The sequence below is a fragment of the Diabrotica virgifera genome, chromosome 4 (genome assembly GCF_917563875.1).
Source record: "Diabrotica virgifera virgifera chromosome 4, PGI_DIABVI_V3a".
In the NCBI taxonomy this organism is placed as follows: domain Eukaryota; kingdom Metazoa; phylum Arthropoda; class Insecta; order Coleoptera; family Chrysomelidae; genus Diabrotica; species Diabrotica virgifera.
Window position 1 is genome coordinate 233,255,885 of NC_065446.1, and position 21,805 is coordinate 233,277,689.

General features: G+C 35.8%; 1 protein-coding gene across 3 annotated transcripts in view; it reads right to left on the reverse strand.

The window, feature by feature from the left end:
- Positions 1 to 792: 792 nt before the first annotated feature.
- The window catches only part of LOC114338964 (uncharacterized), a 66,539-nt gene continuing 45,526 nt past the window's right edge, over positions 793 to 21,805 (reverse strand). Inside the window, exons 8-10 of one of the 3 annotated variants that reach the window (XM_050648782.1) lie at positions 16,700 to 16,996; positions 15,113 to 15,507; positions 793 to 1,056 (exon numbers count right to left, since the gene is read on the reverse strand). In XM_050648782.1, the coding sequence (XP_050504739.1) occupies positions 826 to 1,056; positions 15,113 to 15,507; positions 16,700 to 16,996 (923 nt within the window). In that variant the 3' untranslated portion in view covers positions 793 to 825. Of the gene's footprint in view, positions 1,057 to 14,861; positions 15,508 to 16,699; positions 16,997 to 21,805 lie in introns of all 3 variants that reach the window. The other 2 variants (XM_050648783.1, XR_007697617.1) reach the window with 2 other exon arrangements.

Consider the following 21,805-nt stretch of genomic DNA (forward strand, 5'->3'; position numbering starts at 1 on the left):
GAAATCGATTTATCTCTGGAAGATAAATAGACATACCAGTTTTAGTTTTTTTAAATAGAAGCGTTCTAGGGGTATTTAAAAAGAAACTAATTAAAAGACACCATCTTCAAAGAACTCAAGCTCCCTTAGGAAGTATTTTCGGAGTAGGTGATTTGGGTTATACCTTAATATTTTGAGCCCAGGAATATAGAGTTAAAAGATTTCCCATTATTAATGAAGCACCCTGTATTGTTTTGTTTTATTTCTTAATAACCTTTAATTTGTAATAATATTGTAATAATATGACGATTTATGTAATGTTTAGTAAACTATACCTATTTGTTATTGTTTTTTTTTCGACTCTTTGTAAGCTTTCTTTGTCCATAAAATTGTAAAATTTTCAGTGACAATAAAGCATATTTCTACTCTATTCTTTACAAACGTTTTTGTTTCTTTTGTTTAACATTTTTTTTAGCACTATCCCACATCAGTCGTCGAAAAGGGCCCCGCAACAAACCTTGATATGGGGTCCCTGTGGGGCTAGCCTACGCCACTGAAGGCATTAGAACATTATAGCCTAGTTTGTTACATTTAGTAGGACATTAGAACACTATTATAGCCAGTTTTTTACAAAGTTACAAACAGCTTTTTGAGAATTCTTATCAAATATCAAATATAATTCCAACTCTGTACCTGTGCTTGTAGTTATTACCTAAATAATACAACGTTCCGTTTCTTATGTTACACTGATTCAGGCTGAACTTCTACACTTAATGTCAAATTGATACTAAAAATAATCAAAATAAAACTAACAACTTTAAAAAATGTTTATTTTATAAATAAATCTCAGGTTTTCACTGAGGTAGTTGATGTATTCGTGCATGTATTAAGTCTAACGAGCACCTTGGCTTTGCTAAATTTTTTTAGAACTGGATACTGTAAGCCAGGTTTGTCCGAAATCCAACCTGGTGATTCCGTCATACTACAAGACTGGCTTATACTTGCTGATATGTCATCTTCGTAAAAAGGAATTTTAGTGCGTAAGTACGCGGTGGAGTCTTCTATGTCACGGATACTCTAAAACATAATTGTTAGTACGTTAAAGTAAGAAATTACAGCACAATACAACATGGCTATTAATAAACTATACTGGAACTATTTTACTGGAACTTTACTTAAATCCTATTAAATATTACAGGGTCATTAAGTAACTATTAAAAATTAAAATTTGGCATAAACGTCGATGTCGATTTTGGTTCATTATCAGCGCACACCTTTGTAGGTACTACTGAACATAAACTTTCTCAATAATACAAATTTCCATCCCCCATGTGATTTTGAATAATACAGATTTTGATTCTTGGCATGTTCCATACCTATTGTCAAAATTTCAAGTCAATCAACGCGCGACGCATTTTTATGAAATTTTCAGGTCAAAATCTTTACTTTCTGGACTATTACAATAAAAAAATTTCAGTACCATAATAGACCAGGACGCATCTGTAAAAATATTAGTACATTTGGACGTTGAGAGGTGACTCAAATTTTTTTGCAGAAATTTCTTGAAAATAACTTAAATAATAATATTTGAGTTATCCTCCCTCTCAAAAAGGTCCGGAACATTGTTTAAATAATCAAAATGTCAAAAAATGAAGGAAAAATTCGATTTTTTTCTTCGTTTTTTGATTATAACTTTAAGAGTATTCATTTCCGGGAAAAGTTGTATTAACATAAAAGTTGTATAATTAAATTTCCTACAATATAGAGTTGGTTGAAAATTTAAAAAATAGTCACCCTTGTTGCAAAATAGCAATAATTGGGAAAAAACTATACAAAAACAAGTATTCGCATTTTACGTTTTTCAACCATTTATACTAAACTTAGGACCTTCAAATTTCACCGAGAAAAACTATATGATACAGTTAAACAATACTGTAAATTTCATTAAGATCGGTTCAATAGATTTTGCAAAATAAACTTTGCAATCCAGCTTTCGCAAAAAAAATTCATTTTTTCAAACTGTTACAGGACTGAAAATAAAGCAGATAGCAAGTTTATTTTTTTTTTCTTATAGAAGTGTACCGTACCTTTCATTTGCAATTTGCAAAACTAAAATCGATTAACCACCACGGCGTCAGGAATTTTTTAAAAATAAACATTAATTATTGGTGTTGCGCGCAGGACACCGGATAGTTTGCTCTGATTGGGCATTCCAATGACCTTTGATAATTATTGATACATTTTAATTTTTATTACATTTCGATATAAATAAATAAATTTGTTTATTGCAAAATAAAAACCCATACTCTATCCTTTGAAATAACACTTTTTTAGCAAAAACTTTCTTTGTTCATATATTTTAACCTGAGAATAAAAGTTTATTATTTTTAAACATATACTATTGTTTAAACAATATTTCACAAACAATAATAAAATTAGTTTGATTTTTGTGGAATTAAAATATTAAAATACTACAAAATATAGAGTAAGAAAATAATATATTAGTTGAAGATTGGAAGAAATTTTGGTGGAAATCAACTTCATGTGAATCGAACACCGCTGTCCTGCGCGTAGCACCAATAATTAATGTTTATTTAAAAACAACTTGCTATCTGCTTTATTTTCAGTCCTGTAACATTTTGAAAAAATGAATTGTTTTTGCGAAAGCTGGATTGCAAAATTTATTTTGCAAAATCTATTGAACCGACCTTAATGAAATTTACAGTATTGTTTTACTGTATCATAAAGTTTTTCTGGGTGAAATATGAAGGTCATAAGTGTACCATAAATGGTTGAAAAACGTAAAATGCGAATACTTGTTTTTGTATGGTTTTTTTCGCAATTATTTTTATTTGTCAACAAGGGTGACTATTTTTTCAACTTTTAACTTTAGAGTTATACTTTTTATATTGTAGGAAATTTAATTACGTAACTTTTATGTCAGTACATCTTTTCTGGGAAATGAATACTTTTGAAGTTATAATCAAAAAACGAAAAAAAATCGAATTTTTCCTTCATTTTTTGACATTTTAATTATTTAAACAATGTTCCGGACCTTTTTGAAAGGGAGGGTAACTCAAATATTATTATTTGATTAATTTTCAAGCAATTTCTGCAAAAAAATTTGAGTCACCTCTCAACGTCCATCTCAAAACAGATGGGCCCTGGACTATAAGTAAATAGCCGTATTGTATTATTGGTAGGTGAGCCCAAGCGGGGATTTGTGCAGTTACTCGAGCGTGTCAGATTATCACATAAGGAGAATCCTTGTACCCTGTAAATGTACCTTTGCCGTATATTGGCTGTTAATACAGGGGGGTTCATTAAGGTGGGACCGAAAAAAAAATCTATCCTTAGAAAAACTCGAAATCGTCAGATTAAGATATCGTAAGTTAAGTACATGCAAAACAGTGTATATTTCAAAAATCTGACGTTTTGAGGAAATGGGAAACGTAATGGAAATGACGTAAGGAAATGGGTGAGTCACAAAGTTTTACAAGAAAAAATCGAATATTTCGAGACATGAACGACAGATCGAAAAACTAAAAAAAAACGTACTCAATATTTTTCAAAAATCTATCGAATGATACCAAACACGACTCCCCACGGAAAGGGGTGGGGGTAAATTTAAAATTTTAAATACGAATCCCGCGATATTTCGCGAAATAAACAGATTGAAAAACTGAAAAATACACTTATTTAATATTTTTGAAAAATCTATCGAATGACACCAAACACGACCCACACGGAGGTGTGGTGGGGGGTTACTTTAAAATCTTAAGAGGACCTTGGAGCACAAGGGGTCTAAGTAACATTTTTTAAAAAATGGGTTAGGTGCATGAATGAGTTGTGAAAATATTAATCTATTTGGTGGTAAAGAGATCCAAGTGATTGTTTTGATAGATGCTGCCATCTAGTGTGGTGCCCCTTAACCACTGTGTAGTGATAAGTTTAAAGTTGGAACGCTTAGGGGTCCAAATGCACTTAGATCCCTATACCACGAATCATCACAGTTTAGTTGTAGTTCACATAAGTGTTATTAAGAACGATTTTGATTAAATTTTCTTTGTAAATGGTTATAATAGTATAACAAATTTTTTAGAGAAGAAAAAAATGTGGAACCTGAAAAAGAAAGCTTCTACGATTTATATTCAAAACAAAATTCAATCTAAGCTTCCACAGACCTCACACCGACACCTGTGTCACTTGTGACAAGTTCTTCTTCTTCTTCAGGTGCCATCTCCGCTAAGGAGGTTGGCAATCATCATAGCTATTTTAATTTTTGAGGCAGTAGCTCTAAATAGTTGTTTTGAGCTGCATCCAAACCATTCTCTCAGGTTCTTCAGTCATGAAATTCGTCTTCTTCCGATGCTTCTTCTGCTATCTATCTTCGTCTTCTTCCGATGCTTCTTCTGCCATATATCTTTCCACACAAAAAAAATGTGACAAGTTACAAATGAAAATTAGCCACGGCAAGCCTGATGAGAAGCAAGCAGCTGAAGTTGAAGAAGAACTTCATTTAAGGAAGACAGAGACAGCTAAAGAAGCTAAAAGAAAGTGCAAATTATTCAAGAATGACAGTCAAGTTTCGATATGCTTTGACTTGCAAAAGATGATGCCGACACCTTATGTGACAAATTCAAAAGCCCATTATTTGCGCCAACTCTGGACATACAATTTGAATATTCACAACCTAACAAGTGAAGGACAGGCAGGTGGGGGCTGTCAGGAGATAGCTTCTTGTTTGTTAAAATTTGTTCAGATTCTTCCTCCGACTGTGAAACAGATCTCTGCGTTCAGTGACAACTGTGGAGGGCAAAACAAAAGTCACCTAATTGTCAAAATTTGGCTTTATATTGTTAAGAATACCCAAATTGAAAATGTTGATCACCACTTTCTAGTCACTGGACATTCTTACAATGAATGTGATCAAGATTTTGGAATCATAGAACTTAAAAAGAAGAAGAACCAACGTGATATCTATGTACCAGAAGACTGGATAAATTTGGCTGTCTCAGCAAGTAGAAAATTTATTGTGACTAAGTTAATGGATGAAGACTTTATTGATCTTCAGTTACTAAATGAGTACTTCCGGAAAAATATGCCAGGGATACGAGGATGGAGATATTGCATTATGAAGAGGCAAGCCCAGACTCTCTGTTTTATAAGACAACATCAGCTGAGGGTATTATGCCTTACGAAAAATTACCAATGAAGAAACAACGAGCAGGTACAATTCCTAATCAGTTTCCCATGTTTCATCCGGTAATTGAAAAGCCCAAGCTTAAATACAAAAAGTATAAAGATCTGATGGAACTCTTGCAATTCGTCCCGCCGATATACCATGAGTTTTACCTAAGCCTATCTCACGAAGCAAAGACTGGAAAGCCTTTAGCTACAGGTACTGTTGTAGGCAATGAAAATGATGATAATCACTTTGGTAACAACGTTTATGACACAGATGACAGCAATTAAATAGTTTTAGACTGCCAACATATTATAATATTTTCTGTTTTAATACTGTTATATAAAAAGAACTTACAAAAATAAAAATAAAACCACTTATGTATTTTTGTGCACATTGAGCATTTTCATTCGTACAAAATTAATGGGAGGTAAAGGGATCTATGTGCGCACCATAACTTTTTTTATACATAAAACAATAACCGAATGTTGTAATACTTTCTGCTATTGGCAATAAAAATAAAAAGACCTGATTATCCTTCTTACACAGTCAAAATAATTCAATTTTAATTTACCCTCTTACAATAATTTTCCAACTTTGACTTGAGTTTTCTCAAAATTTTGATTTTGCTACTTAGACCTCTTGACCTCTAGGGGCCTCAAAGAGCCCCATTTTTTATTGCAGATTTGGATTCCTTACGTAAAAATAAGTAACTTTTATTCGAGACATTTTTTTCAAATTATTGATAGATGGCGCTATAATCGGAAAAAAAGATTGTTGGAAATGGAAAATTAAATTAAAAATGGAAAGTCCCCACTAAAATGGAAAACTTTACTTAACTTTTTTTGGTTTTAGGACCTACTCTTTACAACCCAATAGGTCCCCAGAACGCTCGAGTGACTGCACATTTAGCATACTTTCCTCCCCTACTATACAGAGTGTTCCAACGAAAATTTGACCCCCCTCCCAGTAACTCAGAAACCAAGAGTTTCTTCAGAATTAAAAAAAACATGTCAATTTGTATCGAAAGGGGGACGAATTTTAATGCAAAATTCCTCCCCCTTTCCCTGCCCCGCATCAACCCCCAGTTTTGTAATAGCAAGTGTAGTCGAGTGGCACATCATATGAAAGGTATTTTTTTTTCTCTACAGGACTCTCTGATTTTTTTTAATTTGCGGAATAACTTTTAAGATAATTTGGATTTAACTAATTTATAATAAATTTGTCCAAAATTATCTTCAAACTTATTACGTAAATTAAAAAAAAATAGAGCGTCGTTTAGAGAAAACAAAAAATTACCTTTCAAATGATGTGCCATTGGGCCATACTTGCTATGGGGGTCGATGCGCGGCAGTAAGGGGTTACATTTGAGGGCATGAATTTTGCAAGAAAATTCGTCCCCCTCCCATTAAAAATTGACGTGGTTTTTATATTTTGAAGAAGCTCTTGGTTTTTGAGGGGGTCAAATTTTCGTTGGAACAGACTGTATAGAACAACATACTAAATCGTGAAATGTTTTATTCATCTATCTAAAATTAAAACATTTTTGTTGCAATACTACGATGCTTGTACAACCATTAAGTAAGGAGACATCAGCTGATGATGCATTTGATGGCCAAAAAGCCATCAGTTGATGATACATTTAATATTTTTAATAGAATAACCAGTTGCTGATACATTTACTTAATAATTTTAATAGAATAATCAGTTGATACATTTACTTAATAATTTTAATAGAATAATCAGTTGATACATTTACTTAATAATTTTAATAGAATTATCAGTTGATGAAGTATTTAATAAGCGTTTATTGCGCAACTGGCTAATATTGTCATAAGCACATAAACGGCACTGGTTCTACTTAACGGACAAAACTATTCGACAATAGTATTATTTACAAAAAGTTAACCCACTAGAGACCAAATAGTAATTAGTGACTCACTCACTATTAAGATTCTAAATTTTTTCCTCGCTTCTCGTAAAAATATCAAACTTTACTTTCGTCAACTTCTATAGTCCACAACGACATTCCCGGTATTATTGTAAACCATCTTCGATCCAGGTTATCTCTCCCGAAATCTGCTTTAAGCTCTACTGAATCAAATTTTGACTTAAATGTCCGATGGAGAGAAGAATTAATGGGAAAGTAAAACAGATCCGCACTACCATACTCTACTGGGCGTCACAGATAAACCTGACGGATTTGAACGTCTCCGTAGCATTTAGGCAGCCCTTAATCGAATCATAACAAACTGCAGAAGATGAGCCGACTCCCTCTATAGATGGGGTAAACTTTTCTCGCCTTCCTGTGATTGCGGCGCTGCAAAATCCACGCAAAACATACACAGGCGACCTTAAAGACTTTGTAATGACAACCGAAGAGTCAATAGAAGATATACAAATACTGGACGTATTATGATTGTAATATATTGAATAATATATAAATATAATTACCTATTCTGTGATATAAGCCATCAGCTACATAAATAAATAAAACCAACAAGACCATTAGAGATAGATTAAATGCCACACACACACACACACACACACACACACACACACACACACACACGTTAACTGAGAGAATAGAAAGGAAAAGCCTCAAAAGGTTTGGACATCTACGGATAGAAAAAAATAGATGGCCCAGTAGTTGACAAATATTCAATAAATAGTTTTTTTTTTGAAAAATCTGAAAATAATATGAAAATATGTTTCAAATATTAATGTAGAATATCTTTTACTGAAAATTTTGATTTTTTATTTGTTTTTGCATCATGAATACTTTTAGGTTTATTTAAGAAAAATGCACATATTTTTTCAAAACTAAACATTCCAAACCGGTCAAATCACATATATCGTATCAATTATACCTAAATAAATTTCAAGTGGGAAGCTATTCATTTTGTTGTATTACCTACCTTAAACAAGATTATAAAAAAGAAGAAGAGTTCCTTTTGACTATTGACTTTTAGAAGATGTTATTACGTTGTGATTGACGGATAAGTTTGTATTTTAATTAAAATAAAACTATTAAAATTAGTCTTAACTTCTATAAAGAGTTAATCCAGAGTACGAATAAAACATGGTGGCAGCTGATTTGTAAAAATACGGATGAGAAAACTCGAAAAATTTAGAGGTTGGTTAGTACCAAAATACAAAGTACGAAAACAGCACAGTTAAGCATCAATTGGGAAAAAATGCCTTATAACGCTCCAGTTCAAGAATCACCGTCGATAAACCTCACTTTATCACCTCCCGAATCATTTAATTTCCATCCAAGTGATTGGGCACAATGGAAAAACCGTTTTCAACGATTTAGACGAGGGTGTGGCCTTGATAAAGCATCTGATGGAAAACAAATTGATGTGTTAATTTATAATATGGGGGTAAGAGCTGAAGAAATATTCTCATCATTTTCACCAGTTCCAACTACATATGATGAGACATTAAAACAATTTGAAGATTATTTTATACCCCGTAGAAATATTATCAATGAAAGGGCCAAATTCCTAAATCATAAGCAAGGGAGTGATACTGCAGAGAAATTTATTACTGACTTACATAGTCTATCAAAAACATGTGATTGGGGGACTTTAAACAATGATATGGTTTTATTAGTGTTGATTATCGGAATGAGAGATACAAGCATAAGTGACAAACTGCAACTTGATGCTGCACTTACTCTCGAAAAAGCTGTAACCTGTCTAAGACAACATGAAGAGCTGATCCGTCAAAAACAGAACCTAAATGAACCAAATGTTTCTGCTATAAGAGAACAATCAACTTACAAAAAATCACAGAAGCCCCAAAATTGCCAACAGTCAAGTAAAGGTGAGAAAACGAAAAAATGCCCTAGATGTGGATATGAATGGCATGATAAATTAGCAAACTGTCCTGCAAAAAATGCTAAATGTGGTACATGCAAAAATGAAGAACACTACAGCAAGATGTGTTATAAAAATAAAAAGTCCAAAAACAAAAATGTACATGCCATTCAGCAAGATTCAGAGCCTGATAGTGAGAAAACTCTTATGTACATGAAATTAAAACGAGTGATGACAGGAATGTGTGGACACAAAAACTACAAGTAAGCTGCAAAGAGAGAATGCTTGAACCTATCACATTCAAACTGGATACTGCTGCTGATGTAACAATGGTACCTGTCCAAGTGCTGAGTAATGTAATAAATGAACTACCTCTAAATGAATCTTCGAATAAAGTATTTAGAACAAAAAAGCAAGAAAGATTCAAAATACTAGGTACAGTAAAATTAAAACTAAAATATAAAAATAGGGAAATTACAGAAAATGTATTTATCTCTGAAGAGATTGATGTCCCATTGTTGAGTAGGAAAGCATGCCAAGGCTTATATTTAGTAAAAAGAATTTATTCTATAAGCACTGAGATAAATTGGGTCGCAGAATACTCCTCATTATTCCAAGGACTAGGCAATATGGAGGGTGAATACAAAATTGAAATAAAGGAAAATGCTGAACCATATGCTATTTCTGTACCAAGAACTCTTCCAGTTCCATTGAGAGACCAAGTAAAGGAAGCTTTGGAAGAAATGCAGAGAAATGGTGTCATTGTTCCTGTAGATCATGCGACCGAATGGTGTGCCCCAATGGTAGTAAACATAAAGAAAGGAGGAAAAGGGGTCCGTATCTGTGTCGATCTGTCAAGATTAAATAAAAGTGTCAAACGTCAGTTTCACCCAATTCCCGTAGTAGAGCTACAACTTGCAGAGATTAGAGGGGCTAAATACTTTAGCAAACTTGATGCAAATCATGGATTCTGGCAACTTAATTTAGCCGAAGAATCAAGAGACTACACAACCTTTTTAACCCCATTTGGAAGATTTAAATTCCAGAAATTACCTTTCGGCATTACATCGGCACCAGAGGAATTCCAGAAAAGAATGTCACGAGTCCTTGAAGGAGCAAAAAATACTCTAGTCCATATGGATGATGTGCTGGTTTGGGGAAACACAAAAGAGGAACACGATGACCGCCTAAGAGAAATGCTCGAGAGAATCAAAAAAGCACGTATAACCTTGAATAAGGGTAAAACTGAATTCTGTAAGCAGAAAATCGATTTCTTGGGATTTGTGTTGTCGAAGGATGGGGTAGTACCAGATCCAGGCAAGGTGAAAGCAATTGTAGACATGGAAGCACCAAAAAATGTCAAGGAAGTTCAACGCCTTATGGGTACTGTAACATTCCTAGCGAAATTTATCCCTAATAGGAGTGAGATTATGCAACCAATTACAAGTTTAGTTAGTCCAAGCAATGCATTTCTATGGGGCCCAGCACAAAAAGAGGCGTTCCAGAAAATAAAAGAATTGCTTATATCAGCACCTTGTTTAACAATGTATGATGCAAATAAACCTACAATCCTATCCAGTGACGCTTCTACCAAAGGACTGGGAGCTGTATTACTTCAAGTTGAAGTTGGTCATAAGAAACCTGTAGCATACATCTCGAGGACTTTGACTCCAGCTGAACAAAATTATGCAAACATAGAAAGAGAAGCACTAGCTCTGACCTGGGCAAGCGATCGATTAAAGAGTTTTCTGGTAGGAAAACAATATAACATAGAGACCGATCACAAGCCACTTATACAAATATTTAAAACTAAGCATCTCGATGATCTGTCCCCAAGACTTCAAAGGTTTAGAATGCGCATGATGCGTTATGACTACAATATTGTATATACCCCAGGGAAAAATTTATATATTGCTGATACTTTATCTCGTAAACCCATACCTTCAGAAGATGACAAAGAATTAGAAGAAGAAATCGATGCCTTCATTCATGGAGTCACTCTTGCAGGTATTCACACATCTGACGAGAATGTAACACGAGTTGCTAACTCACAAAGCAATGATCAAACCTGTAATCAACTGAAGAACTACATAATGGGAGACTGGCCTCACAAGTCTGCATTATCAGGTGATGTTAAACCATACTACCCAGTACGTCATGAACTATCAGTTGTGGATGGTATCCTTCTTAGAGAAAACCGTATGATCATTCCATGTGAGCTCAGGGCAATGATGTTGGAAAAATTGCACGCTGGCCACTTTGGAATAATTAAAACTCGTCGTCGTGCTCTGGGAACGATGTGGTGGCCAGGAATTTCTCAAGAGATAGAAGCCAAAGTAAGATCTTGTCCCATCTGTATTCAAAACTCGACAAACCATCATGAACCTTTATTGCCAGCTAAATTTCCAGATTGTCCATGGCAAGTGATATCAATGGACCTTTTTAAAACTGAAGGAAAATGGTATATCGTCGTAACTGATAACTATTCCAGATTTTTTGAAGTACTTCCTGTTCAGAACATGAGATCACAGGAAGTAATAAAAATCTGCAAAACAATATTTGCAAGATATGGTATACCACGCAGTTGGTTTGTTCCGACACTGGAACACAATTTCATGCTGTTAAAACATCAGAGTTCCAACAGTTCGCAAGAGAATGGGGGTTCTCTACATCGAGAAGTAGCCCACAATTCCACCAAGCAAATGGCGCAGCAGAAGCTGCTGTAAAAGTCGCAAAAACCTTAATAAAGAAGAATAAGAACAACATAGAGATAGCACTTCTGTCCTATCGAAACACACCACTAAAGAACGGATTCAGTCCATCCGAAATTATGTTTGGAAGAAAATTGAGAGATAATCTACCATCAATCGCATTAGCTGAATTTAAATCATCAAAAAAGCTAGTAAGCGCGGAGAGGAAGTACCGCTCGAAATATAAAAAATTATATGATGGAAAACATGGACCGAAGAATTTGAGTCGACTTCAAATTGGTGATTTTGTATGGATCAGACCTGAAACGACATGGTGAAATCATTAACGAAGTTAATCCAAGATCCTACATAGTTAAGACCGCCATAAGCACCATAAGGAGAAACCGTTTTCATCTGATCCCTGCTCCATATCTAAGCAGTATCCCCGATGGAGTATTGAAACAACTGCCAGGGATTCAACAAACAAATTCGACTCCAGAAACTACACCGACTACTCAACAACTCACATCCCAAAGACCAACAAACATTGAGAAAGGTAGTCAGGAAGTGGAAAGTCACCCAACTCAACCCAAAACGCCTGTACGACTTCCAACGCCAACGAAAACTGATGGACCATTTAATATTGAGCAGAGTAAGAATACAACGCGCTCTGGGAGAGCGGTTGTCAGACCTTTACGCTATCGTGAAGATTAGTCAGTAGTTATGTTGAAGATGTATCATCTTGAGGGGGGATGTTGTATTACCTACCTTAAACAAGATTATAAAAAAGAAGAAGAGTTCCTTTTGACTATTGACTTTTAGAAGATGTTATTACGTTATGATTGACGGATAAGTTTGTAACAATACATTTGTATTTTAATTAAAATAAAACTATTAAAATTAGTCTTAACTTCTCTAAAGAGTTAATCCAGAGAACGAATAAAACACATTTTCATTAGGATTGTAATGCCGAGGGTTTAATTTTTACATTTCAAAAAGAAAAAAGCAGAGAGCGACTTTATTTTAGTCATAAGTTAGTCAGTTCTCACGAAAACAACTTTTATCAGAGCTTACTTGAGGTTTTTTAATGAGCTTTAAAAGGTCTCTTAAGTTTTCCCAAAAAATTGCACCACATTTGAGTTATTTGAGATTAAAAGTTCTCCATTTCGATGTTCTTCGAAAATAACCATCCTTTAAAGAGCAATCACTCAGTCGTTATTGGGTTTACATAGGTCTATCAGACGCGAATCTCTTTTTTTTTTATTAGCCACAATTTTGTTCTTAACGATTTTTTCTAAAAAATTAATTTTTTTAAGTTATTTATGAAAAACGGTTATAAAACGTGAGTTTTCCAGAGACATGTTAACAATAGACCAGGCTAGGGATATGCCACTCAATGCATCGGGGTGTAACGCCAATATCAAGTACGGTGGTCTAGCTATCTTTGTCTGTCGTACTAGTGTGAGCGTATCTACCAAGAGGTGGGGTAATGGAACGACACAGACACAGAAGCAGCGGCCATCATATGCTAGAGAGAGATAGATAGACCACCGACCCGAACTGCTCCGCGTTACGCCATTTTTCGGACCTGACCTAATCTACTTGTTATTATAATCTATGCTTTTTTCAATGAAAAATGCATAGTTTCAATCGCAAATAACTTGGAAAGTGTCAATTTTGCTAAAAAAATTTAGAGAACAAAATTTACTCAGAATTGGTCACTCTCTATCGATTTCCATAGTTATTTTGATTAAAAAAATTGCATCCCCTAGATGGGGTTGTTTTCACCCCCCAGGCCAGGGCAAAAGCGCAGTTCGGCATAGAGTAGATTTTGAAGAAGAGTGTCAACAGAGCTTAAACCCTTTTCATTTTTCATTAAAATAGGGTGTTGATTCTCAAAATTCCATGGTTTTACAGTTTTTTTACCGCTGATGAGTGGTCTATTATATGCACATTTGCACTAAGGTAAGTTAGGTTCAATCAACCTATTTTTGACCCCAGAATCTGTGGTATAATTTATAACTAATCTTTTCGGGACACCCTGTATAAACATTTAATTCACTTGTAAAAAGAAGCATGATATGGAGCTACCCAAGCTGTTTGGTTACAGCTTCTAAGATGCAAACACTTGAAACAGGAGTAGTGTGCAGTGCACTAGCTCCATATTTAAAAATTTGTTGAAAGAACAATAATGTAGGTATTGACCTTGTCATAAAATAACCAATTTGGTATAGAACAAATTACCAAGTATAATAATATTAATTGGAATTTGTATTGTATACTGTAATTGGCAACTCTTTCCTGTAACATACAAAACTACACATTTGCAACATTTTCTGAGTTTTTAATGTAGTGAATTAGTAACGAATTCAATTTTTAGTTGGATATCGGATTTAACTGCTCCTGCTTTTTCCTGTTAATTTTTTAATTTCAAATTTTCTTTAAACTGCTGACATCACTGAAAGTTATTTCTTTAAACATTTTTCTAAAAAAAACTATTTTTAATGGGAAATAAGCCACAATTTTACTAAAAAATGATTTTATTAACGTTTTGACGTCCAAATCGGATGCTGTTGTCAAAATACAAAAAATATTAATGAAATAAACAAAAATGTTGTTGCTTAGTAAAAAATTCTCCTAATAATTTATTTAATCTGACTCATTTATATCGGCAATTCAGACATATATTATACATTTTAAAGTAGAAGACTTTAAAATGATATTGCCAATATTTATAAGTTGCGTTCCTGGGACGACTTTACTGAAAGATAGTTCATTCGATTACATGAAATCAACCCCAACTCAAGAATATCCAATATCAAGGATAATATTGGCAATATCATTTTAAAATCTTCTACTTTAAAATGTATAATAATATGTCTGAATTGCCGAAATAAATGAGTCAGATTAAATAAATTATTAGAAGAATTTTTTACTAAGCAACTACATTGTTGTTTAATTCATTAATATTTTTTGTATTTTGACAACGACATCCGATTTGGACGTCGAAACGTTAATAAAGTCATTTTTTAAGTAAAATTATGGCCTAATTCCCATTAAAAATAGTTAATTACAAAAATGCCACAATAAAATAGATTCAGAACAACAGAAAAAGAAATAGTTCTGGTCCCTAATGGGTTAATTTAGACATTGAACAACAAAAAATAACAAAGAAATACCTACCCGTATTAGTATTTTGATGCTCAATATAAGTTTTGTCCATCTAGTGCCAATAAGTAAGGCCATAAATGAATTGTTTATTTTGACAATTTCGGTATCACATCGATATATTATCAAAATATACTTCAGAAGTCGTATCTATCACTAACTTGCCAATTGATGATATTAGAATATGATCTCATTTTACAAAAAAATTATGGTACTATTCTCAAATATCTAAAACATATAATTTGATAATTTAACTAAACTTTTACCTGTAGAGCTGAATCCTCGTGCAAATCATAAGCATCTCCTAGAAGTAAACTGTCTATTCCGACATTAGTTGCTACAGCAACTTGGGATTTTACCATACTAGTAGACGCGTCTGTCATTAAAAAATGATACTTTTCAGATGTATCCCTTTCTGGTGTCAGATCGTAATCATCTCCCATAAGTTTTAGATCTAAGTATGTATTCATTCCCCCTTCCACTTCCACTTCACTACGATTGGTTAGAGAAAGTACTTCGTCTTCTGGAATAATCGTGCTCTGGTCTTGTTTCTTTTCCGGGGTGGTTTCTGCGATATATTCGTTTAGATCTTCAGTATCACATTTTTTGTTGCAGACTAGGGAAGTACTCTGCGTACCTTTAGTTATCAAATCTGGTTTATCTGAAAAAATATGTAGATACTTTATAGAAGAGGCCAAGTATGTGATCTACTAAAATATCTTTTTAAAATATATATTCTTATTATATTTAAAACTATAGTTATGTAGAAAAAATTCGGCTCGAAGGACCAATGTTTATGTAGGAAATATAAAATTAGCTGTTATCAATAAATAGAGAACAAAAATGTATATGGTTGAACAATTGTCATAATTCAACCCAATTATTTTGAGAAAAAGAATCACAATGCGACCTGCGACTTAACCATACTAGTAGTCGCGTCTGTCATTAAAAAGTGATACTTTTCAGACGTATCCCTTTCTGGTGTCAGATCGTAATCATCTCATATCAGTTTTATATCTAAGTATATATTCAATCCACCTTCCACTTCTATTTCACTACGATTGGTTAGAGAAAGTACTTCGTCTTCTGGAATAATCGTGCTCTGGTCTTGTTTCTTTTCCGGGGTGGTTTCTGCGATGTATTCGTTAAGATCTTCAGTATCACATTTTTTGTTGCAGACTAGGGAAGTACTTTGAGTACCTTTAGTTATCAAATCTGGTTTATCTGAAAAAATATATTTATAGAAGATAGCGAGAACACGATATCAGTGGATGTGTCTTGTTCAAACTATCGAGACATTTGTTTTGAAATAACAGGTAATAAGCAAATCAAGGAAAATTATCGTAATCCTTGTAAAGCAAACTAGGAGACGTATCAGGTAGACTTAAAATATTATCTAGACGCTCTTATGGTAGTATCACAGAGTTGGCTGACAATATTGATAACTTCTGCTATTGCTATTATTAATTCCTGTCCATTGTTTCATGCTCTTCATTTAAGAATACTGTACGCGATATATTAAAATATATATTCTTATTTGTTTAAAAATATAGTTGCTTATGTAGGAAATTAAAAAATCCGGCTCCAAGGACCAATGTTTATGTAGCTTCATCGAGCTCAGGGGACGATGAGGATCGTCAAGCTAGATTGACCCGAGAGGTACAGAAGCGAGAATAGCGAAGAATTGGAGGAATTCAGAAAAAATAAGTGGAGTGACTGTAGATGGTAATTGATCGGATTCCCGTCGCATAGCAACGGGCAAAATCACTAGTGTTTACATAACACTAACATACTTAACTTCATAGTTAATATACATATTTACATAATATTCTAAAAGCATACTTTTTACTTACCTAGCATTATGCTAGTAGTAGTTTGACACGATTGTTCTGTAACCTTATTGGGCGGTAAATTGACTTGAACCGTAACATCCATTTGGAAGTTTGCTATGGCGGTCTCTGTACCACAATCAACTTTTATAGGATAATTTTTGTACCTGAGTTCATCTGGAATACCGATAACTCTGACTTTCTCGATACTATACGTTTTGGCAGATTCATCAGGTATATCATTGAGACTGTCTTCTAGACTACTTTTATCACTTAATGCGATGTCACTTAGTGGTTCTTGAAAGTGAAGATCTAAAAAAACTAATTATTATGTACATTGTAGCCTGATTAGTGTAATTACTTCTAATTACAATAAAACTAGCGGTTCGTAATTTATATACGACTTTATTTATATTTATACAAGTTTACTTTACAAACTTTAGCTTAAGACTAACTCTATTTACAAATATGTCCTATTTATATATGCGATACAGATATTCCAGAAATATCTATATATCTCCAGCTATGTCCATGTGACTCGACCGCTTGGACGTCATCGGCGCTGCATCGGCGTATCTCGAAACATCGATAGTGTTCTGTCTGTGCGGAGACGGGAGCTGGTATACGAGGGTAGGTCAATAATTATTTTGTTACACTGCTCCCCTCTTAAGATCTGAGCGTCCCGATCAGCAACCCTAGATGGCCCAGGATGGCGGAATCTACAGGATTCTCCAGCTCTGCATACACCCCTAGAAAAGAAGTAACAGTCTACTGTCTTTGAAGGGTATGACATCTTCGGGTTCATGCAACACACAGTAATCCGTACGCCAGTTTCTCTGAAGATCACTTCCAGCATGCTTCTCACAATCTTCCAATCCAGATTTTCTACTGCATGGCCAATTTTTGGTAAAGCCAAATCTTTGATGTCATAATTACAGACCATTTTCTTCAAATTAGTTAGAGCACGCCATATGTTCTCGTAGCTTGGCGTGTCCGTATAAGACTTCCTGGTCACTATATACAGCAAAGATCGAGGACCATCTTCCAATCGCAATACTCTTCCAATTTTAGGTTGTTGATTCCTTAACTCGTCCAGGCGGCCGAACTTTCTATTGAATACGGACGAGATTCCTTTAGTCATCTCGAGGTCTTGTGCAACACAGTGGGCTAGAGAGACGTTTTCTGGAACACCAAACAGATCTTGCTGAACTTCTGTGGTCACGCCGAATCTAGCACTCTTTCTTTCTGCGTAATTTGACATAAATTCCTTAAAACTTGGCTGTGGTGCATCTTTCATCTCCTGTTGGAGGACTCGGGCTTCCTCTGTTTCATTTGAGCCAGCATATGGTGCAAGACGATTTATGTGAATAACTTTTGGTTTACCGTTTGGTAACTTCTTAATTCTGTATATTACGTCATTTATTTTCTTCTTAACTTCATACGGACCTTCCCATTGTCTTTGCAGTTTAGGACACAGGCCTCGACGACGTTGTGGATTATAAAGCCAGACAAGATCACCTACTTCGAAGCTTTCATTCTTGCAGCGAGAATCATATTGATCTTTCATTCTGTCACTGGCTATCTGGATGTGTTGTCGGGCAAGTTCATGAATGTTGTTCATTCGTAACTTCAGGCGGTCTACGTATTCTTCGCCTGCAACATATTCCTCGGAAGGTCTGCAGCCAAACTCTAGGTCGCAGGGCAAACGAACTTCACGACCCAACATCAGGCAGGTTGGTGTTTGACCTGTAGTTTCATTCACGGCCGAGCGGTAGGCCATCAGGAATAAATGAATGTGTTGGTCCCAATCTCGCTGATGTTCAGATACAACTTTGGACAAGTGTTTACCCATCGTTCGGTTCATCCTCTCGACCATTCCATCTGATTGAGGATGCAGGGGTGTTGTTCTGGTCTTATTGGCACCAATCAATTTACAAACGTTTTGGAAAAGAGCTGACTCAAAGTTTCGCCCTTGATCGGAGTGGATCTCCAAGGGAACACCAAATCGGCTGAAGAATTCTTTAACAAGTACCTCTGCAACGGTAGCAGCTTCTTGATTCGGTAATGCATAGGCCTCGGTCCATTTCGTAAAATAGTCCATGGCTACCAGAATGTATTTATTTCCAGCATCGGTTTCTGGAAATGGACCTGCAATGTCGATTGCTACTCTTTCCATAGGACTTCCAACATTGTACTGTCTCATGGGTGCTCTCTTTTTACCAACTGGACCATTACACATTTCCGGCACCATCTTCTTACATCATCTTTACAGTTCACCCAATAGAACCGTTCTCGAACCTTTTGCAGAGTCTTCGTAATACCAAAGTGTCCACCTGATGTACCGTCATGCAACTGACGCAATACTTCTGACACTTTACTTTTAGGTACAATCAACTGAAGCTTAGATTCTGTACCATCATCGTTCTCAAAGGTTCTGTACAGAAGATCATCTTTTAGTATCAGGCAATTCCATTGGCTCCAGTAGGCCTTGACTTCCGGACTACATGCACTAATGTTTTGCCAACTAGGTCTCTCACCTCGACGCATCCAATCCAATACTCTTTTTATACATGGATCGTCTTCTTGGGCTTCTTGTAACTGTTGTGGCTGCCATTGCTCATTAACGACGGTGGTTCGTCTCACGGGGCAAAATCGTTCCTCTAATTTGGCACAGTGATTACAATTTGCACTGCATGGTCGTCTCGAAAGGGCATCAGCATTTGAATGAACTCTTCCGGCCCTGTGTTCTATCTCATAATCATATTCTTGAAGTCGTTCTAACCATCTTGCCATCTGGCCCTCTGGATTACGGAATTGTATGAGCCATTTTAGAGCAGCGTGATCTGTTCGAAGAAGGAACTTTCTGCCGTACAAGTATTTATGGAAATGTTCGCAAGCCTTCACTACACCCAGCAGTTCTCTTCTGGTAACGCAATAGTTTCTTTCTGGTTTCGACAGGACTTTGCTGAAATAAGCGATGACTTTTTCCTGTCCATCCTGGATTTGTGAGAGAACAGCTCCTATGGCACTGTTGCTAGCATCGGTATCCAAAACAAATTTTCCTGCCTGTCCCGGGTAGCTTAATATCGGTGCACTGATCAGAGCCCTTTGTAGTTGTTCGAAAGCTTTTTGACACTCCTCACTCCATGTATATTCTTTGCCCTCCTCCGTCAACTTTGTTAGGGGCTTGGAGATATTGGCAAATCCTTTGACAAATCGTCGGTAATATGTACATAGGCCAAGGAAACTTCTAATTTCATGTTTATCTTTTGGTACTGGCCAATCTTTAATTGCATCAATCTTTTCAGGATCAGCTGTTACACCATTACTCGATACAATATGTCCTAAGTACTTAACTTCTCGTCGAAACATGTGACATTTCTTCGGACTTAACTTCAAGTTCGCTGCCCTCAATCGTTGAAAGACGTCTATTAGATTCTTGGCATGTTCATCAAAGGACCTTCCAACCACAATTACATCATCCAAGTAAACCAGGCATGTTTTCCATGTTAGACCTCTTAAAACTGCCTCCATTAATCTTTCAAATGTGGCAGGGGCATTACATAAACCAAACGGCATAGCCGTAAACTGCCAAAGCCCTGATCCTATCGAAAATGCGGTTTTCTCCCGATCGGCTGGCTCCATGTCTACTTGCCAATATCCACTTTTTAAATCGAGTGTGGAAAACCAACGAGAACCGGAGAGAGTATCCAATGTATCGTCTATTCTGGGCAAAGGATAACTATCTTTTTTTGTTACCGCATTGAGCTGGCGGTAGTCGATACAAAAACGCGTTGAACCATCTTTCTTCTTTACCAGAACTACTGGTGATGTCCATGGACTGTTCGATGGTTCAATTACCCCTTGTTTGTCCATATCCTTGATAATCTCTTCGGCTTCATCTCTTTTCGCAAATGGAAGTCGTCTAGGCCGTTGTTTGATTGGCTGAGCGTCTCCGGTATTTATTTTATGCGTTACTATGCTTGTTTTTCCCTTATCCTTCGTGTCAATAGCAAAAACATCTTGATACTTTATCAGCATAGATGTCACTTTTTCCGTTCGTTCATGATCAAGATCTTGGCATCTTTCAATGATCATCTCAACAAGCTCCTTTGGATACTTTGCCTTCGATGATTTCTCATTGGTATTCACAGAGCAAATTGAAGCCACGGGAACACACTGCCCGATCAAAGCTCCTCTACTTAACTTGATAGCAGTTTCCCTTAAATTCATAACTCTTACAGGGATCACATCTCGAACTTTTACCAAAGTTTTCGCCGTTAGGAACTCGACATTATCCACATCTTCGACCATCCTTAAACTTCCCTCTCGGCAGTGTCCATCAAGCATGGTCATCAGAATTTTCTCACTATTACCGGGTATGGTTACGTCGCATGTAGTAAGTAAGCGGATGACATCTTCTTTGTCGTCGTGAAAGGGCAACTCTTCACCATTGATCTTGAGAACTCCATTTTGAACATCCAATATTGCCCCCACTTTCCTTAGTACGTCCATCCCCAATATGAATTCGTCGGAGATCTCGGCAATTAATACTTGATGTTCAACTGTGGTCTGGCCAATGGATACTGACATATTAGCCTCGCCATATGTATTAATTAGCTCACCAGTCGCTGTTCTAAGCTTTACTGTTGCAGGTGATAATTTATTATGGTCTCGTACTACATCTGGACGTGCGATAGTTCTCGTTGCACCTGTATCCACCAAAAATGATCTACATCTATTACTGATACGACCTTCGATGTATAAGTTGTGGATTCCACCGGAGGACGTAAGGTTGACAGTTACTATGGGGGCTCTAGTTCTCGAGGTCGGCAGTTGCCCCTTGGTGTCGACCCGCTCTAGTTTTCCGACGGCTGTACGATCTTCTTACAATTACGACGAATGTGGCCTACGTCTCCACAATTCCAACATCTAGGCTCGCGTCTCTTTGGCATCTGATTACTTAATACTCTCCGTATCATTTCCTCCAGACGTTCATCGTTGTGTTCGTCACTTTCTTCAATGGTTCTTACTCTATGGCCTCGTGAAGTTTGACTAGCCGTTTCGTGTTCCAATGCAATAGCAAGTGCTTCATCTAAAACTTTCGGTCTTGCTAGTCGTAAAGCTTTC